The sequence below is a fragment of the Haemorhous mexicanus genome, chromosome Z (assembly GCF_027477595.1).
Source record: "Haemorhous mexicanus isolate bHaeMex1 chromosome Z, bHaeMex1.pri, whole genome shotgun sequence".
Taxonomy (NCBI): Eukaryota; Metazoa; Chordata; class Aves; order Passeriformes; family Fringillidae; genus Haemorhous; species Haemorhous mexicanus.
Window position 1 is genome coordinate 54,459,287 of NC_082381.1, and position 26,159 is coordinate 54,485,445.

The 26,159-nt window shown below is 37.4% G+C and overlaps 1 protein-coding gene across 3 annotated transcripts in view; it reads right to left on the minus strand.

Moving 5' to 3' along the window:
* VPS13A (vacuolar protein sorting 13 homolog A) overlaps positions 1-26,159 on the minus strand; it is a 107,916-nt gene that overhangs the window by 41,909 nt on the left and 39,848 nt on the right. For all 3 annotated transcript variants that reach the window (XR_009485121.1, XM_059836883.1, XM_059836885.1), the window contains exons 25-44: positions 24,688-24,860; positions 23,081-23,237; positions 22,638-22,717; positions 22,328-22,387; positions 22,092-22,248; positions 21,544-21,660; positions 21,359-21,462; positions 20,727-20,894; positions 19,768-20,075; positions 18,912-19,059; positions 17,872-18,022; positions 10,189-10,313; positions 9,330-9,499; positions 8,507-8,727; positions 7,088-7,320; positions 4,334-4,426; positions 3,510-3,866; positions 2,656-2,757; positions 1,182-1,340; positions 803-1,064 (exon numbers count right to left, since the gene is read on the minus strand). Coding sequence is in view for 2 of the 3 variants with exons in the window: in XM_059836883.1 (XP_059692866.1) it covers positions 803-1,064; positions 1,182-1,340; positions 2,656-2,757; positions 3,510-3,866; positions 4,334-4,426; positions 7,088-7,320; positions 8,507-8,727; positions 9,330-9,499; positions 10,189-10,313; positions 17,872-18,022; positions 18,912-19,059; positions 19,768-20,075; positions 20,727-20,894; positions 21,359-21,462; positions 21,544-21,660; positions 22,092-22,248; positions 22,328-22,387; positions 22,638-22,717; positions 23,081-23,237; positions 24,688-24,860 (3,345 nt within the window). In the remaining variant the exon portion in view is untranslated. The remainder of the gene's footprint in view (positions 1-802; positions 1,065-1,181; positions 1,341-2,655; positions 2,758-3,509; positions 3,867-4,333; positions 4,427-7,087; positions 7,321-8,506; positions 8,728-9,329; positions 9,500-10,188; positions 10,314-17,871; positions 18,023-18,911; positions 19,060-19,767; positions 20,076-20,726; positions 20,895-21,358; positions 21,463-21,543; positions 21,661-22,091; positions 22,249-22,327; positions 22,388-22,637; positions 22,718-23,080; positions 23,238-24,687; positions 24,861-26,159) is intronic.

A 26,159-nucleotide genomic window follows, 5' to 3' on the forward strand; every position in this document is an offset into this window, starting at 1 on the left:
TGCATTCAATAGAACTTTCGGTGTCATTCAATCAAAGACTTAAAAAATCGCCCGCCTGACGAAAAAGTACAATCAGCACTCTTAATACACTGCCCTTGCAGTGTTACTAAGGAAACAGCAAAGATTCTTTTCTTGCCACAAGGGAAAGAGTAAGTAAGTCCATCACCCAAGTATTTATGTGGGTTTTGCTACTGCAAATAAAATTAGTGCCTCACAGGAAATGTTTACAAGATTTAATAGCTTATTAACAAGGTATAGGTATTTTATTGTAAAAATTCATCATGTGGTCAAGTTTGAAAAACTGCCAATTGCTACAATAAATCAATTTAAATTTTAAACAAACACACTATTAAAAATAGCTAAATTTTAATTTTAGCTTTATCTATGGTTGTTTAAAATTATTTAAAACAATCTTCTTTAAAAAACACCCCTCTTAAGAGTAACTTCCATTAAACACGCATATATACAGAACTCAATTTTAAAACAAAAATTATTTTCAGCAGCTGAATCCTGCAATAACATATAAATGCAAACAAATATGAGAGTCAATAAATATTATTACATAAATAATTTATCACAGTAGAAAACCTATGCTGCAAAAATTAAGAAGCATGATATATATATATAACTTTAAACTTCAAAGGCTAAAGGAGGATTTCAAATACTGCCATGCATCTAGAATTCAAAGAGATGCTCCTTTCAAGTTATGTTGTCCTCCAAAATTTATTGACCTGTACAAGACACTGTATTAAGGATGATAAATATTTACAAAAACAGAAGACGTATGAACTTTGGAACTTACATATCTGAATGTAAAATCTCTTGCTACTCAGTGTTGTCATTGCTGTGAACTGGTCACTCTCATTTCTACTTCTGACAAAATCCATATTTAAACTCTCTTTGTCTTCTAAATGAAATATTTTTGATCCAAATTCAACATTAAGGACACTAAAGGAATCACTAGGTGAGACCGTGATGGGAACTCCCAAAGAATTTATTATTACAAATGGTGCTCGTTCTTTTTTGAAGATGTCTGAAGTTTGACTAGCTGCTTCAGCAAATGCCTAGAAAGCAAAAATCAAAACAAAACATAAACATACTGCATAAGACTTCACCAAGATGATCTCTACAAGTATTCATCTCGCAATTCTAACACCACATAGTTAAGAAATCTTTCTTACCGTGCCCAAGTTATTCAACATTTGCAGTCCTAACTTGGACAGTGTAATGTTGAGCTGGTCCTTTGAGGAAACATTGATTACTGTTTTGTATTCTGGAATTTTGTAGTTCTCTTCTTCTTCATCATCTGATTCAAACAGGGCTTTTTTAGCCTTCTTCATCTGAAAGGAGATGTATAAAGAGTTCTTATCTGACCACTCATTCTGTAGAAGAAAGTTTCACCTCAAGACTGTCTATGACACCCCTTTCCCATTTCTGTGATCTGCCACAGTTTTCCTTTTTTGTTGTTTATGTTTTTATTCTCAAATAAAATCAAAGAGGGAGAGAAGAAAAGAGACAAATTATATATTCAGGAAGTCAATGAAATTCAAGTAAGAGTAACAAAACTAATGATATTCCAATGTAAAGAAAATACATACTAACTACTAACATATCCAGTAAATACTGTGGGATAACACTCATCTTAACCTCTTGAGTAACACTGTGTAAAATGTAACACATAATTGACTTCCTAGTGTTAAAACAGTCTGCAAATTTAGTCTTCTTGTATTTTCAAATCTAATACCTATTTGTTTTCATTTGATTGAAAGAAAAAATAAAAAACCCTGATGGAACACGTTTCTCTAGCCTTCAACACTTCTGGAAATTATGTATTTCCAAATGTTTTATTTCATATCAGGGTGACAAGACATGAGGTTTGACTCACTACCTTCTACATCTCTCCTGTATTATGTCTTGTACCTTTCTCGAAAATTGTCAGGGGTATTTCTAATAGCAGTTTCTTAACTGCCGCATCTCAGTCCATAGTCTTTATCCTTCTGAGGCTATCACTGTAAAAAGTTTTTGATAAAACTTTCTTATAGTCTTAGGAAAAGGGTAGATGTTCAGTTCTGAGCTGCCCCTCAGGTTAAAAATATCTGAAAAGTTTTCAAAAAAGTCAGGAAATAGTGAAATGAAACAATTAAGACAGAAGGAGGAAAAACAAAAGGTACGTCCCATCCTTTGATAAAGCCTTATCTAGTTTGAGACCAGAATCTTGACTGTTTCCATGGAAGATGAAAATTAAGTGGTAAGAACACTACTCCCTCAGTACTCTTTGTGCTACTCAACAGCTACCAGCTTTTCCAACACAATTTTGCTATACTACGACTGTGGAACAAGAGCAGTGGCTTGTCTTTCCAAAATCACTGAATGCATCATTAGCATACGGCCTAATAGGACAAACTGATACAAAGCTGTTATGATTACCTAATGCAACTAGAATAAAATTTTGCCACTTGAAAGACAATATTTAAGATCTGAGTGTCTGGATCCTTCCTTGTATAAGAAGTGGTTTCATTTACTATTTGGGAAAAAACTCTCAGTAACCAACAAGGAACAAAATTGTGAGATTAGTCTCAGAAATGAAAAGTGGAGAGCATTTTTTTTTTTAAGGTACCATAATGCAATAGTTGAGCTCAGCTTTGTAAACTATACCTTGATTTCAAGAGTCCATGGCTTGAAAAAATCAGTCTTCTCAACTTCTAGTGGTTCAAGCAAAGGTTCCCACACGCCAAACATCTCATTAAAATAATGTACCTATCAAAATCCAGAAAGCAGTTAGGAATTTACATAAAAGAACAGAATATTCTGATTACCAACTATATTAATTATTTTGGTAATCTAAAAGATTCATAATCAGATTGCCCCTTCAGCTGCTACCATAAGATGAAAAAAATGCATTAGAAAAATAAATGAGGCAGCTAAGTTTCTACTGCAAAGTCCTGGACCCAAAGAAGTAGTAAAAATTGTGCCACTTAAAATACTGTTTGGCTTAAATGGTAGGTGCACTGGAATTCAAAAGCACTACAAATAAGGAAGAATCTACCTAAAACAATCACTGAATTTTGTCACTAATTTCAAAATATGAGTCAGTTTGGATGTTTTATGAACAAAACTCTTTTATAGAAACAACACATTATATATTCTACTGTAACATTAACTGAAGATTATTAGAGACTTTTAGCCAGCTGCCATTCCAATATTTAACACATTTAACACTGACACAACAGGTCTTTAAGAATTTGCAAAGAGTGTAAATGTGAGGCTGCATAACACCAATTACTGTGTCATTAATTAACATTATATCTAATGCATTAGATTTTCATTTTAATTTAGCTATCTTAACCCCTCATTCCCATCATGCTTCCACAACACATATTTGCAGGAGTTTAGTCACCAAATACATGGGTTATTTTTCTTTTATTATCTAAATAACATGTATGTAAGATTTAGACAATAAGGTTTAGCATCCTAGGAAAACTTCTGTTTCTTAATGTAAGATGCCTCACCTCTAGCTCAAGACGAGAATGTAGGTTGATTAGAGTACTCCAGTTCTTGACTTCTCCAACAAATGAGGACTTGGCTAAAAGCATTGGCACTGTTCTGTGCCCAACCCCAGCTTCAAGTGTTATAAAAACAGATTCTACATTAAGTTTCAGTGACTCTCCAGTGGGAATCAGTTCAGTGTTAGGATTTTTGTCTTCATTTTCATTAGTCTCTTCAAGAAACCACATTTTCAGATTTTTTAAATCTTTCTTATTCCACAAGTCAGGAGGAATTTCACTAATCTCTTCTTTTGTTGTTTCTGTAGTTTGATAAAGGGCTGATGTAATAGTAAGTACTGTGTTTATGATTATTGGTGAAACCTACAAATAAGAAATTGGAATAACTGGAAATGAGAATCTAGTACAGAAACAGCTAGATTCAGACACAAACATATAATGAGTATGTTACAATAACAAAACACTTCAATTTTCTACAGGACTCTCATTCAAACATACTTCCCTTCCACAAGCAATAGTTAAATCTTTTCAGATTTGCTATCCCTGCCTTATTTCCAGATGGAAGCTTTCTAAACTACATCATTCAATGATTTATCCAAACACTTCAAAATTTATCTCTGCACACCAGGCATTTTATAAAACACAGATTCAAAACTGAAGCATAGTGACACAGTTGTTTATTTTCAATTTTATTCATTTTGACATGCTCAACAGGTAGGTGACCTAATGAAGAACAGGAACAATTCCCCCCTTCAGTCATCCCTGAAGCAACCTCACAGCCTGCTGACCGGGAAGTAGAAAAAGCAAAAACATAATACAGGTCTACTTACTTCTATTGTTAGAGATTTAATGGTTAGATCAGCTGTCTGTGGATTAGTACCTGACTGTTTCATTTCAAAGAAGAAGTCACAAGGCTGCAATACCTACACAATAAAGTAAAAACACATGTCATATAGAGAGAAAAATATTTTTAGAAATTTACTTTGAAATCATACACATAAAAATTAAAGGTTTTATAAATAAAAGGTTTTCTTTCTTTTTATTGAAAGAAAACTTACCAATATTTTGTTCTTCAAAATTAAGAGAAATTTGAACACTAGTAACATGTTGAAAGAAAAAACAAGTATCCAGAAGCATCAACTCAGCCATTTCCAATCATTAAAGACTGAAATGTCAACTACATTAAAACACACTACACTTCAGTAACTCCATTCTTATGGTAAAGTCTGCCAGTACCTTCAATGCACTGCACCATAATGTCTCTGACTTTTGAGGAAAACCAGTTTTTCAGTTGCAATGCAGCAATGACACAGTAACAGTTTTCCTGAACAACAATACAGCTGTTTGAATCACAATCACTCAGTTCCACCTCTGTTATGCAATCAGTCCCTGAACATTTTCACTTGCCAAAGTTTATCAAATTACAGGTATGCTATAAACAAAACCAGTGCAACGCTATTAATAGAGGACTCAGAGGTAATTAGACGATACTGACACTGTACAGACAGGAAAATTTGCTCTCCTATCCCCATCTGAGATGGTCAGTCTTTCAAAAACTGCAATTTCAAACCATACTGATGCAGCAATCTTTTCTGACATCTCTGTCCATATCTGAATCAGACACTGGAGGCATAGATATACCCTGAATCAGTTTGACCACACTATTCCCAAATAAGTTTGATCTAACGGAAGTTTTTGTCCATAATATTGTTTTTTACACTATTGCTCAAATTACCTTTTTTTTCTTACTCTGTATTTCATTCAGGAATGAAAAATGAGAGATTTCTCTTTAGACCAACACACACATGAGAAACACACAAAAAACCCCTCATCATTCATGCTATTTTAAATCTGGAGGTTTAGTTTCCCTATTCTGCATCTGGACACGACACTTAGGGATGTGGTTTAGAGGTGACTACGGAGCTGGGTTGACAGTTTGACCAAATGATCTTGAAGGTCGCTTTCAGTTTTGATGATTTTGTCATCAAAAGGATGAATGCATCCCACCCAATTGCTTTCTGTCTTAGGTTACAATGTAAGATGTACCCAAAAGTATGTACTCTGTCACCATCTGTTAAAACCAGGTGGGGCAGTGTTCTTTATCTCCTCCATGACTCATCCCTAATAACTCCCTCTGGGGCGGGGGGGGGGGGGGGCAGTATTCTGCTAGTGGGCTATCAAGCCCCCCTCCATGACTGATAAAATTACATCATCCCACTGTGAGATGCTGTGCCTGGGGAGAGGAGCCAAGCATTCCTACCTGGATATATTCTGAGGTTTGAACACCACAAATGGCCACTGGATTCCCAGTTGCTTACACACGTTTTCAAAAGGAGCAGTTATGCTCCTACCTTCAGGTAACACATGCGGTTTTTTGGTGGTTTTTTTGACTCTTCTCAAGATCTTTCTGAATCTTTCAAGGAAGGTACTGTTTTAAGCACTGAAACTAGTGTCCTCTGAAGTTTTTTTCCCTATCTATAACACATCATGTTATAGATAGGGAAAAAAAGCATCGTGTCAGATTCAGGTCTTTTTTCCCGTTTCTACAGTCTGAGATAAGAGATTCCATCTGAAGATATTCCCATAAGAGGGAAAATTTGGTGTCCAATAGCTTTCTACAAAGAAAGTAACATTTATGCCACATTTTCCTGCCACAAAGCCCAAAGTCGAACAATTTTGCATTGTGGCTATCAATGCTAGTGCATCACTTTCTAAATGACTACATAAACATTTTAGTGGAATTAAAGACTGTGTAAACCCAAGGAGTAAACTGAGGTGCTATGATTCTACCTGAAACTGAGACGAAAAGGAAGCCCCAGTCCTTTCTGTTTACAGCTTTGGTCTTTCCTACATCACTCCATAAGTAAGCAGGCATTAACAGAGAGCTGAAATGTTTTGCTCTTCAAAATTCATCTGTGGTCTGGGAACATGGGTAACTGTTGTATATACAGCCAATTTGAATTTTTTTCTCTGATGCAACGATATCATCACAGAGTTAACTGAGGAACAGTCTGCTGTAGAGGCAGAAAAGCTGTAAGAAGCTCCAGGAGTCAATGCAACTTTCACCTGGTCAGTAACTAACAAGTCTGATTCAAATATAAGTAGGCAGCTTTACTATAACAGATCTATAGACTTTAAAATAAAGCAATTTATGAACAGCATACAGTAAGTAAATGATTTCTGAATATGCACTTCCCTTTTTTTTTTTTTTTTGGTGACACTGTTATTCTCTTACATAGCTATTTAATACAAAGTTTTAGACTGATAGCACTCCAAATTTATTATACTGCATTTGACATAGCATACACTTACAAAATTCTGTTTATTGGGCTTACATGGGATATGCAAGATAACTAACATTATACTCCTTGGGGACTCTGCACTGTACCTTGTAATACACAGATCAAGATGATGCTTTAGGCATATCAGACAAAAGAGAATAAATGTTAGCCACAAAATTTTACTCATACTGTAAATCTATACTACGATATTGTACTATACATTTTAATGATGAACATTTCAGAAATTATCTGCATTTTAGTTACACAGCAGCTTTTAATTACACTGAATGGTTGTAAACTCACCGTAGTAATGTTCCCTTTCCTTTCTTCTGGAAGAAATGGGCATGCTTTCATCTGTATTTCTCTAACAGCAGCTGTCATGTTGTACCTTTCAGGGCTATTTTTAATGAAGACCTCACACTGTGTTGTAACCACCAATGCAGGAGCATCACTTCTTGTTAAATCAGCCACAAATACAATCTCTGGATTTTTAACAACAATGTTCATTTCCATTGTAGATACAGGCTGCACAGATGCTTCAGAAATATAAATTACATTAGTTTAATAAATGAAAGATTAAATGTCAAGTATTTTCTTGTTGATTTAATTATTAATATAATTAATTTTATAATTAATAACATTAATCACAACAATTATTTAAATATTGTAACTTATAGGAAGGCACTGACTATTTAGGGGTAAGATCTAGCATGACTAGTGTTAGCAAATCTGTAGATCCCTGCAACTGACATTTCTAGGCTCTCCATTGCAGGCACAAAACTATTGAATACCTAATTAAAACTATTGAATATCTAATTACTCTTGGGTACAACAGAAGACTCCACAAAGATCTCTGTCAAAATGGAAAGGATAACCACTGTTGAATGAAAATGACAAGTATCACCACTGTTACTATCTCTGACATTAATAAATGTATCAGCTTCACTCCATACCTACATCTGTCAATTCTGATAAGAGTTTTACAAAAATGCTGGGCACATTTTCTGCTCTCTGGAGTAGCAAACACTCCTTTTTCTACAGGACAATAATGCAGCATTATTGATGTCTAACATAAACACTTGCAATAAAAACATACTTTCATATAAGACTTTCTATCCGTTCAGACTTTGATCATCAGCAAATAATCACAAAAGGCCTGGCGACAGGGTCACAACTACAATATTTAGAGCACAGGGAAACAACACCAAAAAACAGGGACTTGCTTTGGCATACCTGATGAGATCTATCTGAGGCCTGGAAGCATAAAAAGAATATTTCCTACTCTGATGTTCTAATGGACCAATTCTTGTTGTCAGGTACTCAAGCTAAAAATCTGTTTTCTGATGTAGGAAGAAATGCACATCAGTGGACAACTGAAATGACATTTCTAGGCAGCAATATCAGGCAGGCCAATTCCACACGTAAGCACAATATATATAATACACTCCACTATTAATCCCATTTTATTTTAAACATACATTTTTAAGTATCTTCTTTCTCTACTAAGACAAGACTTCATTTGGAAACAAAGACTAAAGGTAATGAATCTATTTCGATAATGCAAAGAAAGTAACATCAATGGTTACAAGCTATTCTATACATATAAACATAGGAAATAGCGTAAAAGGAGTACTGTATTTTTTACATAGTATTACAATACCAAAACTGAGCTGATATTCAAATGCAGATTTTAAACTATTTCTGGTGTATACTGGTATATACCTTGGTCCTTTACAGGTACTGACTGTTTGAGATTTCTTTGTGCAGCAGCACTTTCTGCATTAGCCTTTAGAAATATATCTGCTACAGTAAGTAGGAACTCCATGCTTGCACAAAGGTATATTTCTTGAACAATAACATCAAGAACAGTGCCATCTCTCCCCTGTTTGTAGTTTACATCCACCATAACTTTCTTTTCAAATCCATGTTTCATTTCTACCATTCTGAAAGACAATTAAGGAGGCATTTAACAAAACAATATAAAGCCAGCAACAAATACTGAAAAACACTCAAGATTCTCATTCCGGATGCAATACATTAACAAGACTGAATTTTAAAAGCAATGCAAATAATTTTAGAACATGACCAATAAAAACTGCAGTGCTATTTTTTTGTAACTTTAAAATTAACTGGAATCCCATACACTGGTAACTAAAGATGCTAATAATTTAACAAGAGAAACCATCGTATTTCCTTCTTTACATATCAAAAGTACTACATTTTACTGAAGTTTGTTACTATTCATGAGACATCATCTCAGTTTTACTCAGAACCTCATTAAAGGGGAAAGTGAAATTGCTTTCTATGCACATTTATTAAATTTATATTTAAAGTTCAATTTATTTCATTTTTTGTATCTAGCACTGGTCTCTCACAAAGATATGTGGAACAAAAGGCAGGTGAAACACATGCATGCACAGTAATAAGTACTTTAAGAATCCCTGCACTAAGACAATTGCGGTTTTAACAGGATACTAATGAAACGTAAACATTATGAACTCTTTGTCTAACTCCAATAAATAATAAATTATGTAAAATTACAGACCTTGGTGTAGCCTTCTGGATGGACTGTCTTTTATCATCTAATGTACAGTTTGCCAGTTTGACTGAAGCATTCATTGAACCATCTGATAACATTTTCAGAGCAGCTGACATGAGAACTAATTTAAACTCTGCAAGCTTCAAAAGGTCATCTCTCTGATCCAAACTGTTTACCTGTTTAAATGAAACATTTGTAGATTTTATTATGGGTAGCAAAAATAATATGTAGGTGTGATATACAGTTTTACTCTGATGACATTTTCAAAAATAATAAATTAAATAAACCCACTAATAATTCAAAAGACAACCACAAACAACTATATACAAGACAAAATTTTCAAAAACCAAAGCTTTGCCCTTCTACCATCTTTCTAAAGCAAGTTAACATAAGTGACAGACCTAACTTTATAATAAATTACAAACTTTTAGTCAGAAATTTAGTGACAAGTTTTGTAAGTTTAAACCAAGATGAGTAGAATGTATTGCTATTGACAAATTTAAGAATCTTTCTCTACCATTTTGTGTGTCCATGTACCCATCTCTATATGTAACTAATTAATATATTTCATTCCTCTGCACATTTTTCTTCCCAAACCATATTTTAAATTAATATAAATTTTCATATTTTTAGTCAGATGACAGAAGATGCCACATATTATCTGCTACCACTAGTTATTCTGTTTCCTGTAGTATCTGCCAAGCGATTTAGATAAAATAGCTGTTCTCTCATTTCTGTCACATTTGTTAGAATTGCTAGAACACACTTTGTCTGTCGTAAATTAGGCTATTCTTGTTCAGAATTTCGAGGACTCTAGGCAATCTTAAAGCTGCTGATTACTCTTTGTAACCAAAATTATACTCACCTGTTTCAAATTTGGACTATACAACACTAAAGTCAGAGAGTCAAATCTGAAGTCCAGTTTTAGTGTTGTTTTTATTTTCATAGGTGAATGCAATTCCACCACAGCTGATGTCACAACAGTTACACCTTTCAGGAAGCAGAAAAATGGTTAATATTAAGAAAACTACCTGACTGAAATAAGGAAAAAAACAAAACAAAATATTCTCGCTTACAACCATAAGGACAGCAACTTAGCTTTTTTTCCACATGTAAATCCACCCACACTTAGCATACGTTTATCATACTTTCTGTAAATACTTTTGGCAAAATCACACATTTGAGAATATAAAACACACCCCATACATATTCTACATGAGATTTTTACCATCTTTAAAACTCAAAAGTACAGCTTCTGGTTAATATTACACAGTACTGTGTCCAAGAGTGCTACAGAGAATACAAATTTACTTTCCTCCTCATTTGTTCATCTGCCACATTGTTGCTGGTTTTCAGATGTAATAAAAGAATTCAACAAAAGATGGTTTTCTTAACTTTACTTGCTTTTCTTTTTACAGTGTCCTGAGTCAATGGGCAGTGACATGTATCAAATAGGAACAACTTTCAGGGGTGTCATCATTACAACAGACAAACAGATCTAAATCAGGACAACAAGGAAACCACCATATAAAGGAAAGAGAGTAAAATGGTAGCTTTCCAAAGTTGGGATGTTAACAAATGCAGTCAACAGACGTTTAAGTGCTGCCTTGCATTGTGGCTGGGAAAACAAGACCCTTACATTACATGTCATGCTCCAAAACTCACTACAGTGGCTCACTTGCTTCATTCATTATTATTACTGTCAGATGTAGCCCAAACCACAATGTCAAGATAATAGGTACACTGGCAGTCAACCAACCTCATCAGCTAAGGAGGCATTTAGTGACAGCAGCAACAACAGCAGCATCAGTGGCTACAGTTGCAGGGCAAAATACCTCAAAGAGCCTGGCAGAGGGCTCCCAGAGACAGGGAAACCTGAGATGGGAGGGACCTGGCAGGGCCCAGGAGCTCTCCTAAGTGAAGCCTACATGGTGAGAGCCTTGCCAGAGCAACCGAGGGAGATTTAAACTACTCCAAGGAGCATAAGAACTTGGAGCACAATGAAAATGCAGGCAAACAGGACATGGCATATCAGAAGGATGTGGCACAGCATTTGCTGCAGCAGTTCATGCAGGCAGGCCATGTAGAAGGAAAGGGTGACCCTCCCCAGCTCCTGAGGAGAGCTCACCTGGTGGTTTTCACCTACCCCATGACAACAGACATGTCATCTCCATAAGAGAACACTGATCTCCATAGCGCCAAAAGCCACTGCTAGTAGCACAGCAACCCAGACCGAGCTTCTCAGAAGCATGCACCTGCTCAGGTCTGCAGCTGCAGGGAGTGTTTGAGCTTGGCATCAGCACCAGAGGGCAGAAGAGACTACACTTGTGTGCAGCGGGACCAGGTGGATAATGTACTGAGCCTGGTGGCTGAGCTTAGAGAAGAAGTGGAGAGGCTGAAGAGTATCAAGGTGTCTGACAGAAAAATAGACTAGTGAAAATTCCTGAGAGAAATGCAGGAGGTGGAAGTTCAGCACAAGTCAGAGGAACTCCAACACTCTTGTCATCAGACAGAATGAGGGGATCTTAAAGACAAGGGGTAAATGGAAACAGGTGCCTGCTGGGGGCAACAGGAGAATCATCTCCTTTGCCTTCACAGGTAACCTTAGGAAATAGGTATGAGGCTCCAGAATCTGAGGGTGAAGCAAATGACAGAGAAGGTGAAGGTCTACCTGGGGAGTTGCCAGAGCAAGTCAGTCAACCAACTGCATCACAATTTCAGGTTAGGAAAGGGAGAGAGAAAAGTAACTGTTGCAACTCTCTTCTGAGGGGGACTGAGGGCCCCCTGCATGCCAGCCGGACCCACCCCACAGGTCTTCTGCCTTCCTGGGGCTCAGGTTAAGAGGTACTACTAAGAGACAGGATCTTGGACAAGTTGGGTTCTCTTCTGTTCTGTCAAGAAAATCATGCACATGAACACCTTGGTAAAGCAATTCTATGTTACCATCAGAATTTTGGTTTCGCTCATCATGGGTCAGGCTATAGAACACTAAGCCTGCTGGAACCAAACAGGGTCCTCCTGTCTCAAAGGGAAAAAAGGACTTCAGCTCAGGAATTAGCAGGGCTTGTTGAGGGAGCTTTAAACGAGATTTGAAGAGGAATGAGTGCCAGGCTTGACAGAGATAAGGTGTAGGAAGGGGAGAACTACAGTGACCACTCAAGCAGCAAAAGGAGGCTTAAGAGAGAATACATTCAGTGAGTATAAGCATCCAAAGATGTAACCACGACACAGACTAGGGGTCATCCCTTTGCACAATCAAATACTTCTATAATGTGCCTGTACACCAATGCACACAGCATGGAAAACAAACAGAAGAGAAACAAGAAGTGCAGTCAAAGGACTTAGACCTAATTGCTATTACAGAAATGTGGTGGGATAGCTCACACGACTGGAATGTTGCCATAAAGGGCTATATTCTGTTTAGGAGAAACTTTCTATGTGAGGAAACACCCAGAATGTATCAAGCTCTGTCTTGCAGCGGAGGATGAGCAAGTCAAAAGCTTATGGGTCAGGATAAAAGGGCACACCAATAGGGATGACACTGTTATGGGTGTTTGCTACAGGGCACACAAGCAGGAGAAGAAGTGGATGAGGCCTTTGACACGCAGCACAAAGCAGCCTCAGAAACACAAACTCTGGTTCGACTTTAACTACCCTGACATCTGCTGCAGAGCCATCACTCTGAAGCACGAACGGCCCAGCAGGTTCCTCAAAAGAACTGATCACAGCTCCCTATCATGCATAGTGGAGGCTCCCACAAGGAATGTTGTAGTTGTCTGACCTCACACTAACCAGCAGGGAAGGCCTTGTGGGGGATATGAAGGTTGGAGGCAGCCTTGGCTGGGCAGTGATCATGAGATTGTGGAGCTCCATATTGGGTGAGGAATAAACAAGGCAGCAAGATTGCAACCATGGACTTCAGGATAAAGAACTTTAGCCACTTCAGGGAATTCTCTTGGAAGAATCTGTGGGAACAGGCCCAGCAGGGAAGAGGAGTTGACATTCAAGAATCACTTCCTCCAGGCTCAAGAACTGGCATCCCAATGCAGGCCAGTGAGCAAGAAATCAGACAAAGGGGCAAGAGACCTCCACAGACGAATTAAGAGCTTCTGCCACTACTCACACATAAGCAGGAAATACATAGGAGATGTAAGTGGGGTGAAGCTACTTGGAATTCATATAGAGGGGTTGTCAGGCTAAGTTGAGACAATGAAGCCCAAGGGCCATCAGGAATTAGATCTGGCCTAGGATGTCAAGAATAATAAGGAGGGCTTCTCCAATAAGACATGTAAATCTAAGAATAACATGGGACCATTGTTAAATGGAGGAGGGACACTGGTAAGAGGAAGCAAAGGAATTCATGAATGCCTTCTTTACATCAGTCTTCACTGACAAGACCAGCCCTCAGGAATCTCTGACCCAGAGGCCTGAGTAAAGGAATACTGAAAGAAACATTTTCCCTTGGTCAGGGAGAACTGGTTTAGAGACCATGACATCTACAAGACCGCAGGCGCTGATGGGATACATTTATGAATGCTGAGAGAGCTGACTGCACACATTCATCTTTGAAAGGCTGTAGTGATGAGGAATGATGCCTGAGGACTGGAAGGAACCAAATGTCATCTCAGTCTTCAAATAGAGCAATGAAGGAGAACCCAAGGAACTACCAGCCAGACAGCCTCACTTCAATCCCTGAAAAGGTGATGGAGTGCTTCATTCTGGAGGCCATCTCTTCTATGCCCATGAAAGACAAAAAGGTGGACAGGAGTAGGCAGCATGGATTCACCTAAGGGGAATCATGCTTGACCAACATGATGTCTTCTATAATGAAGTAACTACCTGGATGGATGAGGTAAGAGCAGTGGTCATTATCTACCTTAACTCCAACAAGGCTTTAAATAATGCTTCTCACAACATCCTCACTGGCAAACTTGCAAGTGTTGCCTGGATCAGTGGATGGTGAGGTGGACAGGGCAGAAAGTTATGGACAGGAAGTTCCAAACAGAACTTCTTTACCGTGCAGATTACCACACACTGGCACAGATTGCCCAAAGAGGTTGTGAAGTCTCCCTCCCTGGAGATATTTACAAACTACCTGGACACAATCCCATGCCATGTGCTCTGGGATGACCCTGGGTGAGCAAGGGGTTGGACCAGATGATCTGCTGTGGTCTCTTCCAACATGACCCATTTTGTGATTCTGTGAGATCCTCTAGACTGATTTTGCCCCCTGATTATTACCAACTTCTGTTTGTACACGGTGACAATTAGGAGGTTGAGGAAAAAAGTCCTACAGCAATTAGAAAGGACTTCAGGATGACTGGTTGAAGGTAGAGAAGCATAAGGTGGTGTTTTCCTTGATCCCATCAGTAGCAGGAAGAATGCTGAAATGAACAGGAGAACCCACCTGATGAACACAATGCTTGAAGGCTGGTGACATCAATGGAATTCTTTTTTTGACCATGAGGCAATTGATGTAATTCCAGGACTGCTGGGGACAGATGAGATTCATTTGTCTCAGAGGGGTAAAACAATTCTTGCCCATGAGTTGGCATGAGTTAAGACGGCTTTAAACTAGGTTTGCAGGGGGGTGGGAAGAAGACCAGGCTCACTTAAGATGAGCCTGGGGAGGATGCCAGGCTTAGGAGTAAAATCAGTAGCCCAGCTGAAGTGCAACTACACCAATGCACACGGTATGGGTAACAAACAGGAGGAGCTGGAGGCCACTGTGCAGCAGGAAAGCAATGACAGAAATGTGACGGGATGAGCAGAGGGCTGCACTGGATGGCTACAAGCTCTTCAGAAGGGACAGGCAAGGAAGGAGAGGTGGTGGGTGCCTCTGTACCTTAGGAAGTGTTTTGACTGTACAGAGCTCAAGGCTAGCAATGAGAAGGTTGAGTGCCTATGGGTGACAATCGGGAGAAGGCTGAAAAGACAGATATCCTGGTGGGAGTCTGTTATAGACCACCCAACCAGGATGAGGAGGTGGATGAACTGTTCTGTGATGTGATGGTGGTATTTCATGATTGTCAGCCCTTGTTCTTGTGGGTGATTTTAACCTGCCAGATGTCTGCTGGAAATTCAACACCAGAGAGGAGGCTGGGACTTGAGCCTAGCAGGGGAGCTACCCTGCTGGATCTGCTGCTTACAAACAGAAAAGGGCTGGTGGGAGACGCTGCGGTTGAAGCCATCTTGAGCACAGCAACCATGACACAAGAGTTTTCAGTACTCAGGGGTGTCAACGATATCTTGGACTTCTGGAGGGCAAACTTTCAGGACACTGAAAGTTTCAGACAGTCCCTTGGCAATAAGCCCTTAAAACCAAAGGAGTCCACAAAGTCTACATGCACTTTAAAAATGAAATCTTATAGGCACAGGACCAGACTGTCTCTATGTGATGGCCTGGCTGAATAGGGCCAGCTCTACTCAGGGGGAAAAATGAGAGTTTATGACTTTTGGAAGAAGAAGCAGGCAACTGGAAGAAAAGTACAAGGATGCTATTAAGTCACAAAGAGAGAAAATTAGCAAGGCTAAAACTCAGCTAAATATCAATCTGACCATTGCTGTGAAGGAAAATAAATATATAAAAATGTATATATATACATTTATACAAAAATGTTTTTATAAATACATTAAAAACAAAGAGCAGGCAAAGGAATAATCTCCAGCCTTCACTGGATGTGGAGGAGTACCCTGCCACCAAGAATGAGGAAAATTCTGAGGTACTTCATGCCTTCTTCACCTCAGTCTTTAAGAACGAAAATGGTTATTCTCCGGGCAACTGGTCACCTGTGCTGGTAGACAGGGTCAGAGAGTAGAAGAAACCTGCTGCAATGCATAAGGAAGTAATTAGTGACTGCTGTGCCACCTATGTGTTCACAATTCTATAGGACCAGACAGGATTCAACCCAGGGTGATAATGGAGGTGGCAGAGGGACTCACCAAGGCACTCTCCATCATTTATCATCCTGGTTAACTGGAGAGGTCCCAGATAATTGGACCAAGGCACTCTCCATCACCCAGTCCTGGTTAACTGAAGAGGTCTCAGATGAGTGGAGAGTGGCCAACGTGATGCCCATCTACAAAAGAAAGATCCAGAACTACAAGCCTGTCAGCCTGGCCTTGGTGCTGGGGAAGGTTATGGAGCAGATCATCTTGAGTGTGATCACATGGCACAAACTGAACAATTGAGGGATCAGGTCCAGGTCCAGAATGGTTTCAGAACGGGTTCAGGAAAGGACCTGTCCTGCTTGACCAACCTGATCTCCCTTTTCAACCAGATGACTCATCTAGTTTAAGAGAGAAAGGCTGTGGATGTTAGCTACCTGTACATTAGTGAAGTCTTCAATACTTTCTCCCACAGCATACTCCTGGAGAAGCTAGCAGGCCAGAGCTTGGGCAGGTAAACTCTTTGCTGGGTTAAAAACTGGCTGGATGGCTGGACCTGGAGAGTGGTAGTGAATGGAATTACATCTGGTTGGCAGACAGTCACCAGTGGTGTTCTCCAGAGCTCAATATTTTCACCAGTTCTGTTTAACAACTTAATATTAAGGATTTGGATAAGGGGATCAAGTGGTTCTCAGTCAGTTCACAGATGACACCAAGTTGGGCAGGAGTTTTGATATGCTGGAAGGCTGGAAGGCTCTGCAGAGGGGTCTGGACAGGACGGATAATGGACTGAGGCCAATGGTATGAGGTACAAGAAGGTGAAGTGCCAAGTCCTGCTCTTGGATCACAACACCACCAGGCAATGCTACAGGCTGAGGACAGAGTGTCTGGAAAGCTGCTCAACAGAAAAGGACTTGAGAGTGCTAGTCAGTAGCGTCTGAACATGAGCCAGCTGTGCCCAGGTGGCCAATGTCATCCTGGTCTGTATCAGGAACAGTGTGGCCAGCAGGACCAGGACAGCAACTGCCTGCCTCTACTCAGCCCATACTGAAAGTGAGGCCACACTTAAAATCCTGTTTCCAGTTCTGAGCCCCTCACAAAACAAAGACATTGAGGTCCTGAAACACGTCCAGAGAAGGACAACTGAACTGCCAAACAGTCTGGAACACAAGCTATATGAGGAGCGGCTGAAGGAGATGGGGGTGTTCAGGCTAGAGAAAAGAAAGCTCAGAGGGACCCTACTGGTTCCCACAACTACTTGAAAGGTTGTAGCAAGATGGGCAGCTGGTCTCTTTTCACAGACACCTAGTGAGTGACAGGGTAAAATGCTATGGCCTCAAGCTGAGACAGGGGAGGTTCAAGCTGGACATCAGGAAAAAATTTTACTCAGGAAGGTGGTGGAATAACCATCCCTGGAAGTATTCAAGAAGACCTGGACGTGGCACTTAGTGCTTATGGTTCAGTTGACATGGTGGTGTTTGGTCAAAGGTTGCATTTGATGGTCTTGGAGGTCTTTTGCAGCCTTAATTATTTAGTGATTCTACAGTACTGGTATACACAGATGAATCTGACATCCATTTTTAAATGCAATTCCAACAGAAGCCATATACCAACAACAATATCTAAAAATGCCAGATGAGGTAATTTTAGAAAATATTACCTGCAGAGTGCTGAGAAGTACCATGCATTTCACTAGTATGACTAGCTGATGCTTTTGATTCTGACAAAGCTGTTGATGCACCGGAGCTTTCAAATGCATTTTCATTTAGTGTCCTCAGTATTGTGGTAATATCTTCCTGACTGAGAATGAGCTTTAAAAAAGATTGGAATGGAAATCAGAACAACTCTGTTTGCTTAATTTTTGGTAACTAAAATCTGGGCTTACAGGTAAACAGATAAATCAAATTAACCTCATCTGAGTCTCTGTTTAGGATGCTGAAATTTTTCTCGAATTCACACAACTCCTTACAGTAATTTCTAGAAATCAGTCACACATTATTTTGTTTTCATCTACAAACCTTCCCTACCAAGTTACAATTTAGAAACTGGAATGTCATAACATGTACCCAGACAGTTTGACTTACAGTTGACTAAAATTTTTATCTGCATTTAGTCACAAGGCACCTTACAGTGATACTTACGAGTTCTATTTCAAAATCTGGCAAATTGGTTTTCCTCACACACTTCACAACCTTTCTATTTTTAATGTTAAATTTAAATTATGTTCTGTTTAAATTTCAATTTACTTTTTTCTTTAATGTTAAAATTTATTCATGCTAGGATGAATCCCATTTGGCCCCACAGATCTGTGAGTGCCTATGTGGCACAGCAGGTCATTAATACTATTCAGGTTTGTCATAGGTACAAATTCAGCACTGCTGTTAAACAAAACTCAAACTTTTCCAATATTTTACTGGAACACACTGATAGATAAAAGGCAAGAAAAGAATAAGCATTTTTAATTAGCAACAGTAATTCAAAGTACAAAGTCTGTTAGGAGTATCACAGAAGAAATAAAGATCTTAAATTAGAACCAAAATCTATTCATTTCCTTCTCCCCTATAAAACAACAAAAGCTGTTCTATCTTTAAGTCTTGAAATCAAACAATACTTTAACTATTGAGCTTGGACTTTTACAGAGAAAAATTAATCTGTTTTCCAGAAATATTTTAACAGTTGCTTTCAGAAACAAGTGCTTACATTCATAGGCTTGAGTCGGCCAGATATTTCAATATCAGGAACTTCATTATACCATGCAGCAGCTAAATTTCGTTCAACAGCTACTTCCAGATTGACTGGCTGCAGCAACTGTACTTCAGTTTGCAAAGAATCTTGCTCATAGTAAGATCTGTGAAAAGAAGCAAAATACTCCCAGCTTTCACATATTTCACATTCTAAAAAACACACTTCTGTCTTTTCCTCATCCTTTTAAATAATGCTATAGAACTGCCTTTATACTACTCCACGTAGCTCTAGTTGAAGCCTTACTCCATCAAGTAGACCTCCTTTCTTTGTAGGGAGGAGGTATCAGGCACATACCAGGCATGCAACAGACAAACTCTTGCAAGTCAGGACCTCTTACCTGCTCTCCAGCAGAGAGCAATTCCATCATTCTTCTGTACTCTTCAACTGTGTTTGAAAAGTCCCTTCCATTCCCTCTCCCTCCATAAACCCCCTGCACCAAGGACCATTTTTAAACAGTTCTTAATGGCTGTTTAACTGAGGACCTTTGCTGCTATGCATAGCTTGAAAATCCCATTAAAACAGTCTTATAAAAATAGCCTGTCCCAAATTAATGAATAATGCATAACTCTATAGTACTACACAATTTATCCTCAACAAACATGTGCTTCTATTTAAAGATGTGCAGATTGCTCCTTTTCCTAAACCATACATGTTCATTGCTTTAAAAAAATATTCATTTGTTGTTATATTCCAAGATAATACTCTGTCAGTCACCAACCATTAACTAATTATTTAACTACTCCTTGAAGCTCTCTAACGGAAGAATCCCAAAAGGATTAAATGAATTCTAACAATATTGACATTACATTACCTGTATAACTTCAGTTCACTCAATTTCACCGTCATAGAGTCAATAACAGGTGGAAGACTACACCGTGCTTTTGTTTTAGCAATAAAGAATTGGTTCTTCACAGTGATTAGACCAAGATCAGCCACCAGGACATTTGCAGACATTGCTGACTGTGGAATTATCACAACAGGTGCCTTGATATTGATATCCAGCGCCAAACGGGAACTACGCTCTGCTAACCCTTTTACACCTGTAGCTGCTTTCTCTGCTGTTCGAACAGTTGCCTCAGTAAAAGCTTCCTTAGCAGCTTGAAAATTATTTATAAAAGCCTAGGAAAGGAATACAGACATCAGGAATTCATTATTAAGAATTACAGTACTTCAAAAACACTATGAATCATAGCTATTTAAACAGCAAACCATCCTAAAATGGTTTTATTTTTGCTATACATTTTGTCCAAATTCTTTAATAGGATAATCTTTCCTCAAGTATGATAAATTATGCATATATAAAAAATAAATTTCTACACCAAATATTTGGAATATTAGACGGTAAGAGCAATGACCTTGTAACATGACTTGTAGGAACTACATTTTATCTAATCATATGAGCAGCAGAAGACTGATTTACTTAGCAGTATTTATGGAAAGGGCATTAATTTTCATGGTTTCTTACTTATATTTCAGTGTTATAAATAATGAATGGTACGTATATTTAACAGCTGTTACAAATGTTCTAAGACAAACATTATTATTAACAATAGTAAACGTTTCTGCTTATTCATCTGCTCCACAGTAACAAACATGTAGAAGAAAAATAAGCCATCAAGCCCAACCATCAATCCCAGAAAACTTTTTTACAATAGTATATAAAAGCTCTTACAGATATGGACACCACCCCATATGGAACATCTTATCCCTTTCTTGCTATGACAACTTCACCTGGATAATAAGAAACAGTATCCGGAAAATTTAACTTACCAAAACAGATGAAACAAACTTGTTGACAAAAACTACTTGAATACACCCAACAGTTAGGTAAATACGATTGTCAACAACATCCATATTTGTATATGCAATGCCATCTGTAGCATCCACATATGATACCATTCTGAAGTTGAAGACTTCTTTTTCTGTGATGTAAAGAGCCTTAAGAAGAAAAAAAAAAATATTTTAACTGTAAAAACTTACATATTGGAGAAACTTAACTTCAAAACAAAATGTAGTACCTGACATCACTAAGACATTTTTACTTAAAGTATCTCAACAATATATGAAAAAAAAAAAAAAATCAAAGTTTAAAAATCCATGGAAATAGCTGGAAACATTAAGTTGACATCTCAGCTTGAATAATTCTATTCACAAAAGTCAACATAGTAAGAGGCTATGAGCAGCTATATATCACAGTTGCACAAATTAATGTCAGTCTAATAATTACTAATGTCACTCACTCAGTTGTGAGTGCAAAATTATTCTGTCATATAGAGAATACAACTCCCAACAAGTACATAAAACATGACTGAAAAAAGTCATAGTAGAGAGCAGAGTCTAAAAAGTAAGTTTAATTTAGCATCCATTCATAAAGAAAATGAACAATACATGCATATGCCTACCTTTTTATACAAGGCTTTCTCATCAGAATCCACAATACTGATGTTCTTCAATTTTGCAGTCACATCAGTTGCTGCTTTCTTCATGATCACTTGGCTATCCAGACCTCAAAAACAAGACATACAAAATCCATACACTATAGTGGTTACAAAGTTTTGTGCTTTTGTGATTAAAGTTTTGTTCCTACCTTCAATGTGAATTTCAGCTATTCTATGGTTTTTCTCTCTGATAAAAATACGCAAACATGATAAATCCGCACAGATAATGAGGTCAATAATATCTTCACACTTCGATTTTTTTGATGCTATGGGAAGTAAAAAATAACAAAAGTTAACATTCTTCAATGAGGAGGACATGTACTGTTTTGGTATCCCTTTAAACTGCACAGTAAGCTAGAGGTTAATACTCCTCAAGTATAAGGTAATAATCACAAGGCCATCAAACGCCTTAATTCATACCAGGGAAAAAACAATAAATCCTTGACAACAATTCATGGCTTTTCTATTTACATTGACTTAGTGCCTCCAATACATAGCAAATGTATGCCTTGACCTGTATGTCAGAAAACTGCACATGGCTAAGGATACAACCCTATAAATACACGTAATTTGAAGCAAAATTTTTCATATCAAACATCATTGACAAGCTTGCAAAAATAGAAAGTACATTTGTTTTATTTCTTACTTAAATGAAGAGAGAGGAATGAAAGGAGGAAAAAATAATAAAGAAACTTGCTTAATTTTTTAAGAACATCCTTCTTCTCTTCTGTTTTTTCATGGACTGGTTCTTCCACAACTTTAGTTTCTTGTTTAGGCAGAAGATTATTCAGATAGTTCATAGCATTCAGCAAAGCTTCAGTATGCAAATGAACATCTAGAGAAGAAAAGTTCACCTAAAAGAAAAATTTTTGTTTATCCAGTATGCCTCTCCTCCCAAATTGAGAAAATTATGTTAAAAAGAACTTCTCATACCTTTATTTTCTGTAGAACATTCTGACAGACAGTTTTCAGTTCTGGTCCCTTAATATCAGTCTATTTCACCAAAAATGCACATAAAATAAACAAATCAGAATTTGTAAATTCCGTTTTAAAAACTTACTTTCAAATTCACTACTTCAGAAGTAAAAGTTTTTCTGTTGAAAGAGCTGATAGACCTTGCACATGACACTCAAGATGTCAAAAACATCAGTAAGTAAGGAAAAAACCTTCAACATCTGGTGCATATTAATGTGATGTTTATGACGGGCTTACAAATCAAAAGCAAAGTCTACTCTTTCCTAACCTTTGTATATTCCAGAGTGAGAAGATCATCTTCTACATTATCCAATGTAGTAATTATGTAAACTGGCTTGTCATTATCATCTAAAAAAAACAAGTAAAAAGAGAATACAGAAAATTACTTAAAAAAAAAAAAAATTAAAAACTTTTTCATCTATAAACTGCCAGCTAGGCTACTAGCCATCATTGCTGCTTAATCAAAAAAACCTCTTTTGTAGAAGTAAAATAGTTAAACGTCTACAATCTACAATCTCTACAATCATCACCACCAGAACATATTTCCCAAAGCACTAATAAGTGGATGAGCTCCTGATTTACTTGCCCTCAGCCCTGCATTTAAGTAAGGAAACAAATTTTCCTTATTTGACAAAAGCCCAACAGAGTTTTTGAAGACAAATTCACAGCGTTATTTGTGAAAAATTCCTTGACCAGATTATAAACACTTACCAATATACTCTGGGCACAGAAGACCAACTTCACGAAGGAAAGCACTCCCAGTCATGTCAAATGTTCTCACTTTAAGTTCAGTGCCTAAGCCCAAAATATCAAGCTGGAGCACAGGCATCTCAGTACCACCAGTAAGACGGCATAATTTAATTAAGACCTAAAAAAAAACCCCACCAAAAAACACACCCAAAACCAGTAAGGGACTATAAGAAGCATAAAAACTGCTTTTTTTTTTTTTTATACAGGATATATTTACTTACATTTTATTGATTAATGTCTATTTGTATATTGATAATTTATACAGCAAATGCCTTGAAGAGAAATAAACAATTCAACAAGCAGTACTCATTGCTGTTATTATAACAAAACCTTCAAACATTTGTATATAATACCAAAGTAAGAGTTACATGAACTAAATTATTTTTTAAAAAAATTCTGTACAGCACTCAGCAATGTCCAATACAGTAAAAACTAGATTTTCAGTCAGCACAAAGTGTTTACTACTTTCACTAGCATTTCTCTGAATTCTCCTGCTAAGAGTTAGATACCCAAGCTGAATGTCTGGCAAGAGGATTTACTACATTTTCACCAATGCATGACAATACTGTTGTTAAATAAATATGTAGCTGAGCTGTTATATCTGATTTTGACAACCAAACAACTATAAGTATTCTTCCTTTCCATGTAATGCTGTCTACAAATAAGGAAAATCAAAACAAAACCCAGTAAGCTATTTTAAACTATGAGGACAACAGAGGTGATTTCTAATAGATTCCCAAATTATTTTTTTTAAAAGATTTTAAGTCAGTTGTCATTAGAAAATAAGGTAAAACACAGCATCCTCGTTTTAGACAAGTAGTTCTAAATAAGGTCTTGTCATCACATAAACAGTACATTTCAGTTTGATTAGTAGTAAAGGTGATATATGTAGTATGCTAAAAGCTAACTGAATTAGTATGATTTATTTTTAAAATAAATGCAAAGTAAAATACACTGAGTTTTCGGAATAACAGTGCCATAGCCACGATCATCTAATGACAAAGTTAATGATAGTGTTAATAAGTCACCTCTTTTACTAGAACTGATACAGTTAGCAAGTGCTCTTGCATTTGGGTAAAGTACTCTTCCCCCCCCCTACCCCACCCCCAAGCCTGAAATAGCAAGAATACAGAAAACTCTTCATAATGAAGGTGTTATGGATTTACATGTGTGGACAACAGCATCTGGGAAAAACTAGAACAGAAAAATAAGGTGCTTGTTACAACATAAAACATTAATGAAGTTTTCCCATTGGCCACAGCAGTATCTGGAAAAAAGATGCCACAAGCACCTATTTAGCTAAAACAAAGATGTAATATGATTTTTGAGACATAGGTAAAGAAAATTCAGTGATAAAGTGAGTTGGGAAATCAAGTGGATAAATCAAAGCACTTCAGCGATGACAAAGACACAGAAGCACAATTATGACTTGGAAAAAACTCTGCATAACAGTTTCAGGGAAAAATGGGGAATGAGTATCTCTGCACACATGGAATTATAAACACAACAAACATGGAAAAAATTACAGTCCTGCCATGCTTCAGGGAAAATTTTAAAAGTAATTTTACCTCAGCTACTTCAAACTTTAGCTGGAAATCTGTCATATTTTTCAGAGATTCTTGTTTGTGTAGGTTTTTTCGCCTTGTACTAACATCCTGCTTGAAGGAGTCAGGCGAGACTTCAAAAAATGGCACATCTTCCACAGGACTGCTTAGTGCATCATAAAATTCTTCTTCTGATTCTAAGGATTAATTCACAACAGCATTACATATGCAGTTTACACAGCAATATTTTACAGTATTATGACCTAGAGGTTTTACATCTACATGTATAAAAGCTTAAACATACACGTATCTAGCTGACAACTAACAATAAAATCTGTTTCCATAACCATCTCAATTCCTGCCTCCACAACTTTACACCACACCTACAGCTGCCTCCATCATGTCATCATAAACTTCAGATCTCATTAGCTAATTCCTTCATCAGCATTCTCTTACTTCTGGCTTTGCAAAAGACAGCACAATCAATGTTTTGTCTTGCCTTTGGTGTGACCTAACAGCTTGTCTGCTGATCAGACTGCTGTTGACAGAACAGGAGCCACGGCATCAGTATCAGCCACACTACTTGGGATTTCTTGTTGCTGTAGATCACCCATTTCAGAGAGACTCCAAAGAATATCAAGCTTTTAATCCACTTTACATTAGAGCAGAAATAAAATTTCTAAAATAAATAGATTACACTGTCTTGTGAAGGTCTTCTTCACCTAAAACCCATAAATACTGAAGTATAAGGTAACTGTGGAAGAAATATCCTTCTAAAAAACCTCAACTAATTACATGAAGTATTTCTGTAAAGCTTAAAAGCAGTTCCGAGATTTTGGAGGGCGAAGATAGAGAACTAACATAAATCACTTAAAAGAACTGTATAACTGCATGTATAGTATAGATTAAAAATTAGACTTGATTAAAATCTAAATCTAGCTATTACTTTCTCCAATTACTTGTTGCCAGCATGCATTCTCACTTCAGCCTAGTTTTTAAGAACTGAAAGACATGACTCTACATCTGGACACTCAAAGGAGCCTATATAAAAACAGATGAAGATGCACAAATACATATTTTTACACATACTGCATACATGCTGAATTTAAAGCTATAAAATAGCCATAATAACTTTGCTGATAATTTTGCTAGTGTTTGCTAACCACAAAAATCATCAACTTGAGAAAGCAGTAGAAGTCTGTTTCTCCAGTCGAGTGTTTTGGCATCACAAACATGACTGACACTGAAAAAACACTGATATATTTGATCATTTTTCTAATGTAACTACTAGATTAAACGTTAGGATCTAGATAAGATGTTTTGAACAGCAAGGCAGCATTGAACACAACTGGTTCTCCCACAGCCAATCTTCTGCTTTATCCAGTAAAAGTCAAAATGCTTGTTTATAAAAACACAGCAGTTTCTAATGGTTATCATTTCCCTACCTCGTAATTTAAACAAATCCACCTAAATAGGAGAGAAATCCTTCACCATAA